The sequence below is a fragment of the Marmota monax genome, unplaced genomic scaffold (genome assembly GCF_021218885.2).
Source record: "Marmota monax isolate L192 unplaced genomic scaffold, Marmota_monax_Labrador192_F-V1.1 WCK01_AAM20220418_F8-fsc00010, whole genome shotgun sequence".
Classification (NCBI taxonomy): Eukaryota; Metazoa; Chordata; class Mammalia; order Rodentia; family Sciuridae; genus Marmota; species Marmota monax.
The window spans coordinates 10,239,115-10,257,592 of record NW_026692321.1 but is presented as its reverse complement, the minus strand read 5'-3'; the positions used below and the strand labels follow the sequence as shown (position 1 = coordinate 10,257,592).

The window sequence follows — 18,478 nt, the reverse complement described above, 5'->3', positions numbered from 1 at the left end:
GGGCCTTTGCTTTGTTTTTTTGACCTGGGGTCTCACTGTGTTGCCCAGGCTGGCCCCAGACTCCTGGGCTCAAGTGGTCCTCCCACCCCAGTCTCTAGAGTAGCTGGGACACAGGTGTGCACCATCACGTTAGTTTTGTGGAAACATCAACATGTGTGCACACACACGTATGCACACCCACGCATGTGCACACACACACACATATATTACTGCCACTGCCACCATTCCTCTGAAAAGAACTCCATCGTCCTCATAATCCTCAAGCTGCTGAAACTCAGACAAGATAGCCTTGCTCAGAAAGCAACAGGCTATTAAGATAGGGTTTTTCTACTTAGGGGTCACCATTTAATTTAGGTAATCTAGGTAATGTTACAGTCTGGCAGGAAGAGAATGCATATTATATAGAAAAGAAAATACCCAAGAATTTGTACTTTATAGTAAATACTAACTCTACTTTAGAAGAATCAGTGATAGTGGAGAGGGCTGATCCAATTCAGATATACTTTTTAAATTTTAATTCAAAATAACAACAAAAAAGAATGAAGCAAGATCTATCTGTAGAACCATTTGTTTTATGTTCAAGAGCTAAAATTTTCTTTCAAAATGAGTGTCTTGGGGGACAGTCCATTGAGTCATTGTCAACTTAGGAGTACACATTCACAAAGTACAGCAGGGATTGCATTTTTTAGATTAAAACATTTTTCCATATTATAGCATTTTGATGTGGTGCTTATTACTTCTTTTTTTTTAAACAAACTTTTCTACTATGTCTTTTGGTAGGCCATTCAAAACCCCAACGACATTCAGCTTCAAGAAAAAGCTTGGAACGCAGTGTGTCCTCTGGTTGTGAGGCTAAAGAGATTTTATGAGTTTTCTATACGCCTAGGTGAGTGTTTCTTTTTCATGTCCCACATGTGAAGTTCTATTTTGCCACTTGAAAACTTAGCAGGAATAGCTTTTCATATTCAACCACCTACTAGGTCTTATGAAAGTCATTCATGAACTACAACTCTGGTCATGTCTTTTAACGTACCCCAGAGTTTCTTCCCCTAAACATTCGCACCTAGAGAGTGTGTCTTTCTCTACTGGCACATTAAAGTGGACTTTGCATTGTCTGTGATCATCTATGTCCAACTTTTCATAGTTTCCTGTTGGATAATCTCATCTTTGAATAGCGGTGAAGTTGGAAGATACAGGTTCTCTGCTAACCCCAAAAGAACTTATTTGCCTAGACTCATGTTAAAAGTTTAATAAAGTAAAATACAAGGAAGCAAACATGTAGTCCTGTCCTTTAGCATTAAAAGCAAACAAAACACACACACACACACACACACACACACACACCCCTGAATGGGTACCTGGCTCTGCAGAACAAGAGTAAGACCAAGTCTGATTGATAGAAGGCTCAGGGTGACCAACAATATGATGTCATCATGGTTCCCACAGTAAAGCTGTATGAGATTTCATTAGTTAATATAGTATTTCTAGAATGAAAAAGGCAGTAAGTATGTTCTACTTTACTTTCGCCATAAAATGAATGCCACATTTCAAGCAGAAGTTAGAAATTGAAATATTCTGGGGAAATAATGGCCATGGTGTTCAGAAGACTAGAAGCTGAGACCCAGGGAAGGAGACTCAAATTTTTTTTCTGTTTTCTTAACGCATATATTTAGATCCAATGAACTGAATCCAAAGGAGCCCAGTTTCAGCTCAAGAGAAGGAAAAAGGTCCATCAGTTAGACCAGGCCATGGCATAACTGGCTGCTTCCCCAAACAGTGTGTTTCCACGGTGGGGGAATATTTAGGAAAGGCTAGAGGCATCCCTGTAAAGAGGCTGTAAAAGAATGTAAGGACTATGTAGAGACAGCGCTGTGAAATTCTTCTGTAAAATGCCAAATAGTAAACATTTGAGTCTTGTGTTTTTGCAACTACTTAAACTCTACCTTTTTTTTTTTTTTGGTACCAGTGATTTATCCAAGGGGCACTTAACACCACTGAACCACATCCCCAGCCCCCCCTTTTTTTTTTCAAGACAGTGTCTTGCTAAGTTGCTTACGGTCTCACTAAGTTACTCAGGCTGGCTTTGAACTTGTGAACCTCCTGCCTTAGGCTCCCATGTCGCTAGGATTACAAGTGTGTGCCACCATGCCCAGCTTAAACTCTGAATTTATAACACAAAGTAGCCTTAGTCAACTCAGGAAGTTATGACCATATCTATCTTGTAATTAAAGGTTTTTTTTACAAAAACAAGCAATGAACTAGATTCAGCATTTAGACCATAGTTTTCAAATCCTGCTATAGAGGATTGATTGTTTAAATGTCTTTATGTTGATATATATATAGTTTTACATATGAATGTATATGCCTATATACACATATATGTACATATGTTGTATGTGTGTATGTGTGAATAAGATTCTTGTGAATAAGCTAGAATATAGGTGCAGGAAAAAAGCTAGAATATGCACAGAATTCTTTCTCTGTAGAGCAGGTAAATCTAACCCATGTGTTCAAAGCTGCTGTCACATTGCATCCCGTGTCACAAATGGTTCTCATGAGCATGACCTGAAAACACATATCTGTGGTCTTCTAACAGCATCAGGAAATGGAAGTATTAAATATGTGAGCTGAGCTTAGAGAGACACTTACAAACTGTGTGGCCGTGGGCGTTCTGAGCGCAGGTGGCCTGCTGAGTCGGGGAGGACCCTCTATGTCATCACATGCATCTCATCTCACACTGACAGGGGGAAGACATGGAGAGGAAGCACCCACCCAGGCTGTCTCTGAGACTGTCAGCTGGGGATGACAATTGTGCTTTTTTGAGGTATATCTCTGGGCCACCAAAAAATATTTATATTTATCCCTTTGACTTTCAGAAAAAGCTCTTCAGAGTTTATTGGAATCCCTGACTTGTCCGCCCTACACACCAACCCAGCACCTGGAACGGGAACAGGCCCTGGCAAAGGAGTTTGCAGAAATTTTACATTTTACCCTTCGATTTGATGAGCTGAAGGTTAGGCCAAGTGTGTGTGATAGGGACACAGGCTCACACTGAGTACCTGCCACTTCTGCTGGCGGGGGTGGGGTGGGGAGTGAAACACAGCTCCTTCCCCAGAGACATGTGCTGTGGCAAGTATTTGCATTCCATGTGGTAAAAGTAATTTAAGATGATGATTTATATATGGAAATTCAAAATCTGCCAAATGAAATAAGAGAAAACCTTTTCAAGTGTCTGTTCCTTATTGAGAACAAATATACTTTCCCTGAAATCTAGCCCACAGTACAAACAGGGTGTATTTTAGAATAATGAAGTTCCTGGTCCTTGTTTTAACCAGAAGTTCTGACTCTTGAATAACAAAGAGAATTCCTGGCACATTTACGAAACCCAGTGTCTGGGCTCCTGACACTCATCCCTGCCTGATGCCAAGGGATGACCATCTTTCCTCTCTTCTGAATTTCAGATGAGAAACCCAGCCATTCAGAATGACTTTAGCTACTACAGAAGGACAATAAGTCGCAACCGCATCAACAACATGCATGTGAGTCCTTGGGCCTCCCTGGCCTTTGCCACCTGATCTGAGCATCTTTGGCTTTCCTCATCAGGGAGGGCACGGAGAGAAGAGAGTCCTTGCCTGTCATTCCACTTCCAGAAGAGAGTGTTGGAGGATTTTGACTTTATCTTTATAATTGCATCTTCTCTTCTTATTTTCATCAGCTAGACATTGAGAATGAAGTTAATAATGAGATGGCCAATCGAATGTCCCTCTTCTATGCAGAAGCTACCCCAATGCTGAAAACCCTTAGCAATGCCACAATGCACTTTGTCTCCGAAGTAAGTGAAGTTCAGCCACAGGTGGTTTTTTTTTTCTTTCTTTCTTAATTGTGCATAAAGCTGCTAACAGGGCTGACATACATTTGTGTCTTTCTTTAGAACAAAACCCTGCCAATAGAGAATACCACAGACTGCCTCAGCACTATGACAAGTGTTTGTAAAGTCATGCTGGAAACTCCGTAAGTGAACTCAGAGGTCACTTCATGGTTGACCGTTAGCAGAGCTGGGGCCTGTTGAGATGATGCTGATGAGGACACATGCCACTTGAGTCAGCATGTTACAATTTATGGGTATATTATCTGCTTCAATTTCATAGAGAACTCGGTGGTACATGTAATCATGTACATTTTGCAGATGAAGCAACTGAGGCCCAAATTGCTTGATTGACTTCCCCAAGGTGGCATTCCTTCTTAGAAGGCAGAACCACCACTCAAAGATGCTGTAAAAGATATGTAAGCACCAAATTAGTGGAGGGCTAGATGGATAGCAGTCCTAAACACTGCAGAGATACGAGAAGCAAGAATAGAAGTAAGGTTGTCGTAACAGCGGTAATAGATCTCACCCTCTCCCTGTCTCTGTCTTTGTCTCTCTCTTTTACTCTCCCTCTATCCCCTCAATTTCTTTGTATCTGAGCTAATTACTAGGTTATAGGCTTAAAAATGGTTGAGGTTATTGAGGATGAAGAAACAAAGGAGTGGGGAAATCTGTACTTAAAATTCTGGAGTACACTTATGTCTGTACCCCATGCTGTGCCTATGATTGAGTGACCTGACCTCCCTGGGCCTTCCTTGGTTTCCTCATCTAATGAAGACCAAATATCATGTACTGTGCAGAGTGTTGGGGAGGCCAAAGGTGTCAAGCCTCCTTTATCAAATTTGATGTCTTTTCAAATGTAAGAGAGCATTAATTTCATATATTTCACGTATACCAAAGTTGAGATTTATTTCAAGACAGAAGTAGTAATCATTCTCATAGTGGGACCAATTCATAATGAAATAGATGTTAAGGAAGTCTCTAGAACTGGCCTGAATCATTTCACTCACCAGGGACCCTATCAAAGTAAGTGAACAAAATTCAGACTCCATAAATACTCTCAGATCAATAAGGAACACATAATTTCTTTGAGATATCTTTGCCAGTCCTGTTCAATCTGCAGCCTGTGTCTTAACAAAGGAAGTTACTCTGACAGGGGACACAAGATCTTCTCTGTAGAAATGAGCTTGACCCTTTTGCCCTATGATGAAGCTATGATTCTCTATAACCTTGAACAGCCAAAGGGACCTGCCTTAAAATATTCAAGATGAATGGATGAGGGAGCGGCATAACTGATGAGCTGGCTGCTGAAAGGCAGAAGAGCAGAGAATTTACTGTTCTCCAATTTCCCTTATTTTTGTACTGAATTGCCAGCTGGATATATTCAAGAATTATCACTGGAGTCTCTTTTGAGAGCATGCTAACTGCTTGTTGCAGGCCTGGGGTTGTTCTCCATAGAGCATCAGTAGAGTAGCCAGTTGTGAAGTTCCTCCGCTGAGGAAGTGACACCATTGCCACGTCTTCTCTCTTGCAGGGAGTACAGGAGTAGGTTTACGAGCGAAGAAACACTGATGTTCTGCATGAGGGTGATGGTGGGGGTCATCATCCTCTATGACCACGTGCACCCCGTGGGAGCCTTCTGCAAGACATCCAAGATTGATGTAAGAATAGCTGGCAATGTTCTTTTCCAATAAGAGCCCATGAGTGTGGCCAAACAGACTCCCCTTCTCTCCTTCTGGCCTCCATCCCCCATCCCCCACGGAGAGCGGCCTCTCCAAGTTCCAAGCCTTTGGGGTGGTTCCCCTCAGAGCAAGAGGCCACTCTTGCTCATGCTCATGTGTTTAGGACAATCTCAAAAGTAGAACAAGGATGCTGAGATGTTGATCAGTCCCTTGGCTAAAAGCACACTAAGGACACAGGTGACCTGTCCCATATCTGCATGCTGCCCCTTCACTGACCCCATGTGCCCCACCAGTACAATTTTTTTCTATCGCAGATGCACTAATGTGAAAAGAATTGGGAGATGCTGGATTTCAAGACCTCATGGTTAAATGCCAAATGGCCTAGTTTCCTCTCCCATCACTCACTCCCTACCTGCAGCCCCTCCCAAATTACCTGCTGTTTCTAGTGATTTCAATATGCATCATCCATTTTCCTTGCCAAGAGGACCCTCCTTTTCCTCTTTGCTTGGCAGATTCCATTCAGGTACTCTTTAACTCTCCCCTTATCCAGGGACACATTTCTTATGCCCTGCGTGAATAGAGTCTGCCTTCTCCAGTGGTCCTCAGAGCACTCACCAGTTTGTATTTTCTGACCCTCCCACAAACTCCACATTTTGGAGCAAGGACGGGGCTCATGATCTATATACCTAAAATCTGCTTCATTGTCTTGCACTGTATCTGGCACATAGCACCTGCCACTCAAATAGATGTTCCTCAGGTTTTTACTGAATGAATGAATGATCATTGATTTAAATGGGTGTGCAGATGTTTAAGTGCAGAGTATATCCTGTTGGTCATAAGGTACTGTGATGTGGGTGGTGCCTGGTATTCACCCATCTACACAAAATGGCCTGTTTACTGCACTGGCACTGTCGAGAGAAAGCTTGCAGCCCAGAGGGGCCACAAGTCTGAAGAATACAAGGAAAATCGTCAACAAAATATATAACTTGGATTACTCACTCACAGTTCTGGGTCCCTAGGCATGGTTCTTTATAAAACTTTCATGACACTTATTATAATCATAACTATTTGATAAGAAAATAAATATTTATTATAAGAAATTTAAAATATTGGAAACCAAAATATAGAAAATTTAATGTATCTGTAATAATTATACCATAGACAGAAGACCGTTGTTAATATGTTAGCATACATATGTCCCTTCTTTGTGTGTGTGTAAACTTAGCAAATTGGGACTTGGATATGCAATTTTAAACCATATTCAATCTGCATAACAGTATATTATGGGCATTTTTCATACCAATAAATATGTTCTTTGTAAAGCCTTAATATTCACATACTACATATTGAATATAAATAACTCTCTGAATAACTCTATAAATATCATTTGTCTATGGACTGAGTTTATTACCTGGTACTTATAAGACATTCTTCCATAGCCATTTGTTAACTTGTCAGAGAGTCAACAGTTACAAATATGCTGGCTACAATTATGCCTTGTATCCCTAACCTTTGAAAGGCTTGGCTCTACATGTCTTACTGAGTCCTTCTGTGGAGGTTGTAAAGAGTGTGTAATGTCGATCTTTACAGTTAGTCTTGGTAAAGTCTATCTGTTCATGCAGGTTAAGAAAGCCTCGTTCAGAATGAATTTTGTATGTGCCTCTAAGAAAGTTTCAGGTTTACTGAACACAGCACATACTTGAGTGGGTCATTTTCTTTGACGACATAAAAGGTCCTTATTCTAGGCACCAATCTGTTTCTAACTCAGCAGTTATAGGGACTGGATTTATAAGTCCTAGTGTATCGGCATCAAGTCTGAGGCCCTGGAAGAGGTCCTGTGTGTGTATGCATAAAGAGCATGCTCCTGTTTGCAGAATAGATGTGCAGAGAGTTTCAGAAACCCATTCTGTGTGGGGGCAAAAAAGAGGGTAACATTTGAGGTGGTCCTTGAAGGAGATGTAGAATTTTCCCAATGGACAAGGGGGAGGAAAGGTCCTCCAGGGAGGGGAATAATCAGAACAAAATCACCAAGACCCCAAGGGGATGAACCAGTTAGAGAATAAATGTTAATCAGGTGCTAGGAAAGGTGGTTGTGGTGAAATGGTGTTTCCAAATGATTTCCTTAGGATCTTGTGATGCAAACCCATAAGAAATCACTTCCTAACCCCATCCCTAGCCCAGGTTTCACCCATAATTACAGACCCTACTTCCTAGGGACATCTGAAATGTGGCCAGTCCAAAGCCAAAGATTCTCATTTCCTAACAAGCCTGTTCCCGTTTTGAGTTCCTGCCGCGTGCTTCCTCATTCTCCCGCCCAGTGTAGCCATTAGCCTAGAACTGTCATCCCTGGAACTGTCTTCTTCCCTGGTCTTCACGCTCAGATGTGGTCAGTCAGGTTGGTCCTCCTGTCCATCTCCGTCTGCTCTCCAGGCCTGCTGCTATGCCCAACTGCACACTCTCAGAGGCTCTCGTTCCTGCTTCTTTCTGGTCCTTTTCCATATTAACCACATTCCTGCTAATGATCTTTTCCACAAGTAAAAGTCCCCGGGTTCCTAATGTACTGCGAACCCACCCTGCATCTTGCTCTGTGTCTCCAACAGCATCTTGTTCTTCACACCCTCAGCTGTCATCATCCTGAAACAGACCTAGAAATTTCTCAAGAGTATCCACCGCTTTCTACATCTGTTTTGTCACTGGGGGGTTTTACAAGAACACGCCTCACACCGTGACGATGGGCTATCTCTCTGTCTTCCCATAGACCCTGAGCTTTAACAGAGAGACCAAATGTCTTGTCTCCAGGATTGGAGTGGCACATGACTGGCATGATTACAGCCAGTCCTGTAACCCCGGCACACATCTCTAATTAACCATGACATTTTTTTCTTGATGAACCTGTAAGTGACCCCCAAATGACTCCAACCCTGTGTCCTGACTGCCTCCATCAATTTATATGGCCCATCAGTCCTTTATGATAAAACGCTTAACATGCCAGGATTATGCCTACCGAAAAAGTTTACAAGTGACCTGTCGTTAAAAAAAAAGAACTTGGATAATAACCAAATCTGGTACACGTAGGGCACAAACTTAGGAGTTTAAAATGAGTGATGGTTTTTGCAGATAGATTCTTTCTTTGCCAAATAAAGAAAAAGCTACAGGGTATGCATAATTTAATATGACCTATATAAATTTAGTTTTCATGCACTGCCCAAATTATAAATAACTTATTCCCAGGGCACAAAAACTGAAGAAACTTGCCCAAGTTCGTGCAAATACTAAACAATCAAGAATGGCGGAAATCCAAGTGTCCACCTTCATCGGTTGATGATCTTAACAATCAGCCTTAACCGTCTTCTCAAATGTGACAGAGACTTGCAGCTCCAGAAGCTCCCTGTTTAGTGAAGGAGACAATTTAACTTGGTCACTAAATCCTCCAAGGTTCTGTGATTGGGAATGCATGGGCCGTGGTTCTCACTACCTGCTAAGGACAATAAGGTCAGAAGAAGCTTCTTGGGGTTGGAGAATTTCAGTTGACATCTCCCCTCCCCCCCAAAAAAAAATGTTAAGGTTTTGCCAGTTAAACAACTGGGGAGAAAAGCGTTCTGGAGACATTAAATCAGGTTTATAAAATCAATTAGTAAATCTCCACTGAGGACTGAGTAGAGGCCCTTGTATCCTTGCACTTGGCTATGAATATAAGACAAAAAGAAAAATCAAAGTCTTGAGTATTTGTCCCCCAAAGTAAGTAAAATGTACAACTGCAGTATAGTGTAAAAGTTAATAATGGCTACAATCCTGCAGAACTCTCTAGAAGCCCAGGAGCAACTCACCAGCACTAGGAGTTGGGAAGCCTGTTGATCATTTTTGTTTGATTTCTGTGAGATGATGATGGATGGACAGAGTTACTAGGATATTAACAATGCACTGTGCTTTCTCCTAGATGAAAGGCTGCATAAAGGTGTTGAAGGAACAGGCCCCAGACAGTGTGGAGGGGCTGCTGAACGCCCTCAGGTGAGCCAGCCCTGGGGAGGACTGACATGGGGCAGCCACCCCTCCAGATCTGTTTCAAATGTGGACGCTGCTGGGGACAAAGGGCTGGAGCACTGAGCTTACCTCCTTGCATATTTTAACACATTTAATCTTCCCAACAACAACCTCTTGGGCAACACCATTTTATCATTCCCTTTTTGGAGGGGAAAATGAGATTTAAAGGAGTCAAATTACTTGCAAACGTCACACAGCGTGTGAACGAGCTAGGCTCTAAACCCAGGTCTGGGTGACCCCACAGGTCATGGTCCTGACTCTTGGCTGGCCACCTTATGGTTAGTGGGGCTCCTCAGAGGGAGAGTCTCTGGGTCCCCCTTCCCTCCTCTCCAGCGGTTCCCCCACCTGGCTGCAGACAAGGCTGCTGTGGGTTATGTCTGAGCCAGACTGCATGAGTCAGATCTCTGGGCCAGAGGCTCAGGCATCTCTTTTGTTTATTTGTGTTTGTTTGCTTGCTTGTTCTAAAGCTCCCCAGGTGGTTGACAATGTGCAGCTGCAGAACTGAGAACACCGCTAAGTATTTGCCCAGCTGTAGCTCATTCCAGCTGCTCACTGCTAACAAGTAATGCCCCAACACCTCTTCTCGTCCCAAGGACACGTCTGTTTAGGACCCTTCAGGGAGGGGAGTCTCATTTTTTAGCGGTGGCACCTCTACAGGAGTTCATTGACTCCTGCCACCGTGCAAATCATCCAGTCCCGGATTGCCATCAGGAAGGCTTATGCTCCCTGCTGCCTTTTCTTTAATTTCCCTAGTTCCACTTATGTACATACAGCAAGTGTTCAGAAGCAGAAGTGGAAGGGATCAGGGCTCTTTCATCTGTGTACAGTGCTCATGTTTTATGCCCCAATCACATTGTGCCATTTAATCATCCCAACTCGAAGACACAAGGCTGACCTATTATCCTCATTTAATAAATGAGCAAACTGAGACACACTAAAATGACACTGATGTTGGTGCTGTTTTTCTGAGTTGCTCAGTCAGAACCCATCATTCTTCAAAGTACATGTATTGATAGAGAGCCCTTCCAATTCCACGAGTTAGCCAAGGTTTTCTCCGTTGGTGCCCACTTCACACGAGGCTGGCTTTCTGTACACAGTAAGAAGACTTTAACTTCTGAATTTCCTGAACTTTTTAGTTTCATTCAATCAAGCAGAACTTTCTCAAGAGCAGGGTGCTGTGCTAGGTTGGGAGTCCCATCTGAGTGTTGGAATTGGGTCTCCTGCAGACACATGATGAGATGAAAGGAGCACAGGCTGCCAGGGAAGCCAGACCCAAGTTCAACTTAAAAGTAGCAAACTGTTCACAAATCAAAATCATTAGCTTTGAGATCTGTTTTCTCATCATATTAAGGCCATTATCTCATCTGCAAAGTTATTGTGACTAAATAGAAACTTCTATGGGATGCCTAGGACATGGTTGAGACTTTATCTTGTTAATTTTTTTAACTTCCTTTGCACTGACAATTTCTACATAAAGTTATGGGGAAATTGTACATTGAAACCCCCCTTCCCGGCCCCCAGGGTTTGTTCATCTGCGTGTGTGCCCCCTAGTGGTGGGAATGAGGACAACCATCAACATTTTCAGTTTGGGGAAATCCATGTTGAAATTTGTGACAACAGGGATATGTAAAAATATGTCACAATGAATTCCACTCTTTTGCATAATAATAATGCACCAATAAAATTAATTGAAAAAAGAAAATGGGGATAACTCAGTGGTCAAAAATTTATGCCCTTGAAAAATGAGGTGGATTGCATTTCCTTTTGTAATTACTTGATTATGCAGAAGATCTACTTAGTTTAATAACTGTCATACAAAATCCCTTTGGAAGGAAAGATCAGATAGATATTAAAACTACCTGAGGATGCCAGGAAGTGTGCTCTCTGTCTAAAGAGGTGAGCCCCTGTGTTTGATTTATCTCAGTGAGCTTCCCAAGGTAAGGATGGGGATGTCATTAGGGAAACTTTCTTGGACTCCTTATTACACACTGACCTCCACCTTTCTGTCCCCACTCAGGTTCACTACAAAGCACTTGAATGATGAGTCGACTTCCAAACAGATTCGAGCAATGCTTCAGTAGAGCACTGCTCAAAGAAGAGGATCTATGTGCTGACCTCAGAAGATGTATATGTTTACATAATTTAATACAGATTGATGTTAATACTTGTGTATTTACATAACCGTTTCCTTCCTGTCACTGAAATATATGGACCTTAATTTGTATCCTGACTGACTCAACCCAGCAGAGCATAAATTGACTTGAGAGCCTTACCTTTGATGTCTGCAACAAAACCCCCTTCTCCAAAGGCCAATTTGGAGATTTTTGATCTTTGCTACTGGAGTCCTTTAATGACACCTGTAACAATCAGAAATTCCTAATAGTTTGTGGTTGTGTTATAATTCTAGATGTGTTATCTCTCTGGGAAGTAGAGCTTATAGAAACACAAAGCATTTGATTTCCTTTGTCAGCTCAGCTACAAGAAATACAACTGTTATCCTGACAGAGGAAGAGAGAAATCCAGGAAAAGAAAAAAATGCATGTGGAGAATCAAACCCAAGTGTTCTGAATTCAGCACGCCCCCTCTCCTCAGCCTGCAAACTAGACGTGCAACTCTTCCATTTGCACCTGTTTTATTAATCAGAATATTCACTTTCTGTCTGGGTTCGTGTCCCTCTAACATACCCTTTTACTTTTGCAAGAGGAAAATCACCTGTATTTTAATTGGATAGTGAAGGAGCATGGGGGTAGAGAGATGCGTTCTTACAGCTGGACTGAGAAAGGTGGTTGTCTTTAGAATATTCATGAGAGGTGGCACCAGTCTGCATAGACCCTCTGCATACAGGGACAGAAACATAAGCTCTGACTTTGAAGTCATAGGTAAATTAGCTGATCTCTGTTGTCTCCAGGTCTGGGGACACAGTTCCTCCTGTTAGGTTTCCCTGTCTTCTACCCACGTGGACCATTCATGTGGGAACAGAAGTCTAGGATGTGTTTTTAGTTATCAAAAAACTGGGGGAATTTAGAGGAAGAAAATCCACATTTCTGGTTACCTGGTTTTTAAGAGACAACTCCTTCTTGCTCACATTGCCAGATTGTTGCAGTGGGAAAACTCTGGTCTAAGTACCTGGATTTAGTCCTTGGCTTACTAATGAAACGTAGTATGATATTGGGAAGTTTTCTTAGCTCTCTACATCTCAGCTTCCTCATCTCTAAAGTGGGCAATTAAAACAGACAATCTCCAAGAATCCTGTTAGTCTAGAAGCTGATAAAATGGCTGGCTCTGCCGTCCTTCTTCCTGAGTAGATGCCAGTCAGCATTGCCCCACTGACTGCCAACGTTACGAGGCCTATAGTCATTCTTCTGCAGAGCAGAGCTAAGTTAGAACGAAATCTTGGAAGCCTATCCTGACCTCCAGTGGGAAAATGAGAGCCAGTGTATGTGGTCATCCAGGATGGCTCCAGGTGGGGCTGGATACCAGGATGCTTCCCTCCTGAGTCCACAGTCTTCCTTTTCACCATATGGCCTGTGAGTTTATTCTATGGGATGGGACTGGACCATTGTAGAGAAGTACTCAGTCCGGCCTATTTCCGCCAGAAGAAGAGTTGCCTAAACAGGAAGTGAATGATAATCCTGGATGTTGGGCCCGGGTACATCAGGGTTTGGCATCATTTGCAACATTCCAAGGAATGAGATACGTTTGCTTTCTGGACTTTAGTGCCCAGCTGACTTTCCCTTGTATATTTGGTACATACATACATTTATGTTGTCCAAGAAGAGGGGACAAATGCCTGTTTTGTTTTGTCTTAACAAAGAAATGCAGTCAAGTGGCAGGAAATAGTCCCTGGTCTATGGGTCAATGTCAGTCAACCGACGGAGACAAGGCCCTTTTCCTTAGAGTTGTTCAATAAGCATGGCTGCTTGGATGGAGCTTCTCTCATCAAAACAGAAAAATACTAGATGGACTTCAAGAGCTTTTCAAAACCTAGGAATTCTAAAACCCCGGAGGAAGCCAGAGAATGTGGTAATGCAGAATGAGCAAAGTCCTTAAATATTCAGCCTAAGTGACGTCCTGCATGGCAGCCAGGGCTTTGTGTGGACAGACACTGGCGAGCCCTGGAGTTCAGAGTTCGCAGTGCTTATCATCACTATGAGCAGATTAAAGTTTGAAGAGAAGAAAGGACTTGCCCGTCACCATGGGGCTCTTGAGGCCCAGACCCAGGGACTTGAACCCAAGCCATGTGTCCACACCACAGCTGCCTCTCAGCCAGCTAAATGAAAAAAAAAAAAATGTTAGGGATTATCTGTCAAATATTATATATATATATATAAATAGTTGAGCACATTTATAATTTTTAATTAGACTTTCTATCAAATGGGACCAAACATATGTATGGGCTGCTGGCCTGCTTCAGTTTAGCCGGGCCACCTTGTCTCACAGTTGAGACTCAGCACACGGATTCTGGGAAGTCCAGGGTCTGAATTGTTGCCTCTGATCATCAGGAGGACAGGCTAAATGTCTGTGATCACTACCTGGAGATGGGCCTCAAGGTCCACCCCAGAGCTGCTGTGGGAGACAAATTGTCTTAACAGACTGTCCTCCAGGCCTCAGGAGCCCTTGAACAATCAGTTTGTTTGTGCTGCATGCACACACGTCCAAGACTTGTGGGTGGGTTAGGGGAAAATGCTAGCGACAGTGTCAATGTCAATGTTAACTATCTTTCATATTTGATGTCTCATAGTTTTCAAATAAACAGTGTTTTCCATGACTCAGATATTTATTTTGGGGCAAACAACAACATAAAAATTATGTTTCTCATATACATTCCTGTTCTGGCATTTTAACTCTGTTCTAAGAAAACTTTTATGTGCCACGAGGAATTAATGTTTAAAAAAAAAAGGTAGAAATAGATGTTTTGAATAGTACTGACCCATTGGGTCTGGAATATTACCCAGAAAGAAGATCATGGATATTATCTTTTAATTATTAGTTAATATCATGCTCCATCAATATTTGCTCTTAGTCATCACCATTATATCAAGACATTAAGGATAAACCTAGAATTTTGATACATCATCACATTTAAGGAAAAAGAATCTCATTCTTTCTCAAAAGAAAAATAAGGACCACAAATCTTGGGATTCAGTTGTGCAATAGAGTTCAGAGACTTCTCATTCATTCTTGTATGCTAGATAGCTACAGGAATTTTATTTCAAGAGCATAAAACTTTAGACCCCAGTTTTCCCAGCACATCTGTAAAGGCTGTTGCATACCCAAAGCTGTTTTAAAGTTGTTATATGTTGTTTGCTGAAGTCATTGTAATTTTTTTTGCCTGCTTTGCCTCTTTTTGTACAGAAGTTTTGAGTGTGAAGTGAAAATTAAAGTTTGGTACATACATATATTTAAAAAAATACACCTTTATGTTATATGACATTTGAGGTTAAGTGTGTGATAAGTTTATGATGACTTAGATCTTTGCTAAACCTGCTCTGAGGAAATCACACCAGCTGCCCTTTATCTCCCTACACCTCAGTGTCTTCAAGTGCAAAATTCAGTTCCAAAATTGTGCTACTCATGGTGTCATCTATCCCTTATTCATTTCAGCAAGGACCCTTCATTATAAAAAAGACAAGATTACTATCTAGAGTTGCATGAGACCTCCTTGTCCAGAATGCCAAGAAGCCCTTTTCTCTTTCTTTTGAGTGCACTGGCACTTTATGGATTTGGGAACATCAGCCAAAAAAAAAAAATATATATATATATATATATATATATATATATATATATATATATATATTCCATCTTGATACATTTTTCAGATAATGCACTAAAACAATTCTTTTAGCTCTTAAGCATGGAAGCATTCCTAGGGCATTCCTTTTAATCCCTGCATTTCTGAAGATGATCACCTGATACCTAATTATGTGTGCGTTCAGTGGGTCAGGGACCTCCAAGAGAGACCTGCTATGGTGCTATGGTGCTCTGTGCAAAATTCAAAGGCACTTAGGATGATTTGGGGGCACAAAGGGAGTTGAATGAGAATAGGAAACTTTCTGTAAATTGACAAATGGCCAAATTGTGTAAAAAAAAAAAAACTGAAAGGAGCAAGAAGGACTGAGGTTTTGGAGAAAGAGAGAGAGAGAGAGGGAGAGGGAGGGAGGGAGGGAGACCTAATTAAATGAGTGTTGAGAGCAAGAAATATGAAAAGGATTAAGGTATATGAGAGACTGTCAAGACAAATATAGCTACTGAAGAACTGAGGGATGTGAGATTCAGAGGATCTTTAATAACAGTTTGAAAGTTGGTTGTAATTCAGGGTTCTCTCCACAGGATGGGGCTGAGGGGCTCAACTGTGAATGAAATGTGAATATTTGCAATCTGTATTCACACAAAATTTCACCCTTTGACTTATCAATATGCAGATAGAATTGCTAGGTGTTTGCTATTTGAAGGGTTTTTATTATACATGGCATCAAAACCTCAGTGGCTGTTAAATACTACTAAATATTTTTGATGAATTTATTTAAACTATTCATATTCATTAAATACATTAATCCATTCAATATAAAAGCCCTGGTGTAAATGAGTCTAGAACTTCACTGATGTGACCCCCTTGGATGCAGTAAGTAAAGGGGAGTCCTAGGTGCTCCTGCTTCTGCTCATATGTCAACTCAAGAGATGAGAGCATGTACCTTAGCCATGTCAAGTCTCTATGACTTTCTTCTTCTACTTCTTTCCTTGCCTGTTTCTCTTGCACAAAAATCTGGGATCCTATCATGGTTGGGAAGTGGTGCTCTGAAAACACATCCTGCATTCAGAATGCCTCCACAGAATGCACTTGAAATTGTGATAGGATTTTCTGTTTCGGAATATAGTTCTAGATCAGTCTCAGGTGAACAGTTCTTGTAAACACTTTGAAGTCTTTTCTCTGTGAAGTTTTCCAGTCTTCCCCATTGGACCTCACACTTCTTGGTTTCCTTCTCTCTGCCTTCACTTTCTGTTCATTTACAAATTGAACTTGTTTGCACCATGACAGGCTTTGTTTTAAGTCAGGAGCTACATTTTGTTAACCATTCCTAAGCTACCTGTGAGCTGAAGGTATTGGTGCTGGGGTTTGAAGACCAGAAGTCTTAAGAGCCTCCTTATACCTTGGAGAAGAATGACCCTAGAAAAGGTCAAAAGTAGTTGGGGGAGCTTATCTAAGTATTTTCCTCCGATGACAATATTTTTGAAAACGATATTTATTCCTTTTGTATTAAATAATATCCATGGAAAGGGTACAAAGCAAGTGGTGTTGTATGTGAATGTGAGAATGACATGGCCCATGCACAGAAAACATAATGAGCACTAGGTGGAATCTGACATTTACTGTCTCCCAAATAAATAAATAAATGCCACAGGCATTTCCAACTCCAGGAGCATATATGCACACCATCTTCCTCGCTATCTGAAATCTACCTGCTCATCAATGTCAAGGTCATTCTCCCATTTTCTCTATGGGGCTTTTTCTGCCTAACCAGGCTCAAATTCTCTCTTTGGGGTCCCTACTGCATTTAGTTCATTTTCTCCAAAATATAGGTCACTTCACAGTACTTGGAAATATGTATTTTTTTCTCCATTAGATTTTGAACTTCTGGGGACAGAGAATGTGCCTTTTAAAGGGCTGAGTTCAATATAGGCCAGTGGCCAATTGAGGCTTCCTGCAAAGGTGAAACTCCGGGATCCTGAAACTTGGGTGTGTTGAAATGAAACTTTCAGAATTAATTTCTCCAGTTCAGCAATCATTCATAATAACAAATTATCTGCCCCCTCATATGGTCAATTTTATTCTTGGAAGAAGTATTTACTTATCCCTCAGCATATTTTTAACCTCTGTGGACAGAGAGCGTGCAGACTGTGGCTGATATGCCAGAAGTCCAGATGAGAAATCAGGCTGTTCTTGATAAAAAGTCAGAGTCAGCTGGTCCTGGAAAGGGCAGGCAGCCAACATGCTAATCATACAATGTCTTGCTCAGTCCGGGACAAGGCTGCTGCTCTGTCAGAGAGCCGAGTTTGACACAGTCAAAGGCAGAAGGGCAACAGAAACAATGTTTCAATGACTAGACAAATTGATTCAGCACCTTGGATAGCAGTCTGCGCATCCCTAACAGAACATTTTGGCCATTTGTCTAGAATTTGCAGCCTTATTAGTTGGTTCAACTTTGTCTCTAGAGTCCTGGTTATCAAAGATAATATGTTCCTTTAAAAGGAAGTTGCTAAGTAGCTGGAAAATCTTTTTACCTTCTTCCTGAGGCTTTGAGATATCATATAAAAAGGGCAGAAACTGGTTTTAGGAAGATGTAGGAATCATGTTTGGGGGGTTATCATGGTATTTTTAGATTCAAGCTTAATTTGTAGAAATGGCTCATGATTTTTAAGCCCTACACCTCTAGTTGATCATTAAGTCCTAACACATAGACTTTCTAGAGAGTTCTCAAAATACCAACAACTCCCAGTCTGGTTTGCTTTGGTTACCCCACTTCTTCTCCTCTTCGCCAGATCACCAGCCTTTACTGTAACCTCCTCTGATTCAGTTTCCACACAGCCAGTACTCAGCTTTTCATGCATCTGACCATAATGGTGTCCTTAGAAATTTTCTTGATGTACATTCGCAGAGATGTTGATGTAGTGTTCCATGAGGGAGAGGTTTCAATTTTCAAGCATTTGTGGAAACCGTTAAAGAGATTATTTACTTATTCTTTTTACTACCAGATTTGTTTGACATTGTGACTCTCGATGAGGGCTTAACTGTGTAATATACAGGAATTCTCAAATGTATTCGTCTGAGAACTCTTTCATATTTCACAGAACATCTGTAATTTCTCAGGACGTTAGCATTCTGTAGGAACAC

The 18,478-nt window shown here is 41.5% G+C and overlaps 1 protein-coding gene across 1 annotated transcript in view; it reads left to right on the top strand.

Annotated features, from left to right (window-relative positions):
- The window catches only part of Cyria (CYFIP related Rac1 interactor A), a 99,314-nt gene extending 84,958 nt beyond the window's left edge, over positions 1–14,356 (top strand). The window contains exons 5-12 of the mRNA XM_046441299.1: positions 781–886; positions 2,877–3,013; positions 3,462–3,539; positions 3,716–3,832; positions 3,932–4,011; positions 5,400–5,526; positions 9,485–9,555; positions 11,606–14,356. Coding sequence (XP_046297255.1) covers positions 781–886; positions 2,877–3,013; positions 3,462–3,539; positions 3,716–3,832; positions 3,932–4,011; positions 5,400–5,526; positions 9,485–9,555; positions 11,606–11,669 — 780 coding nt within the window. The 3' untranslated portion in view covers positions 11,670–14,356. The remainder of the gene's footprint in view (positions 1–780; positions 887–2,876; positions 3,014–3,461; positions 3,540–3,715; positions 3,833–3,931; positions 4,012–5,399; positions 5,527–9,484; positions 9,556–11,605) is intronic.
- The last annotated feature ends 4,122 nt before the right edge of the window (positions 14,357–18,478 follow it).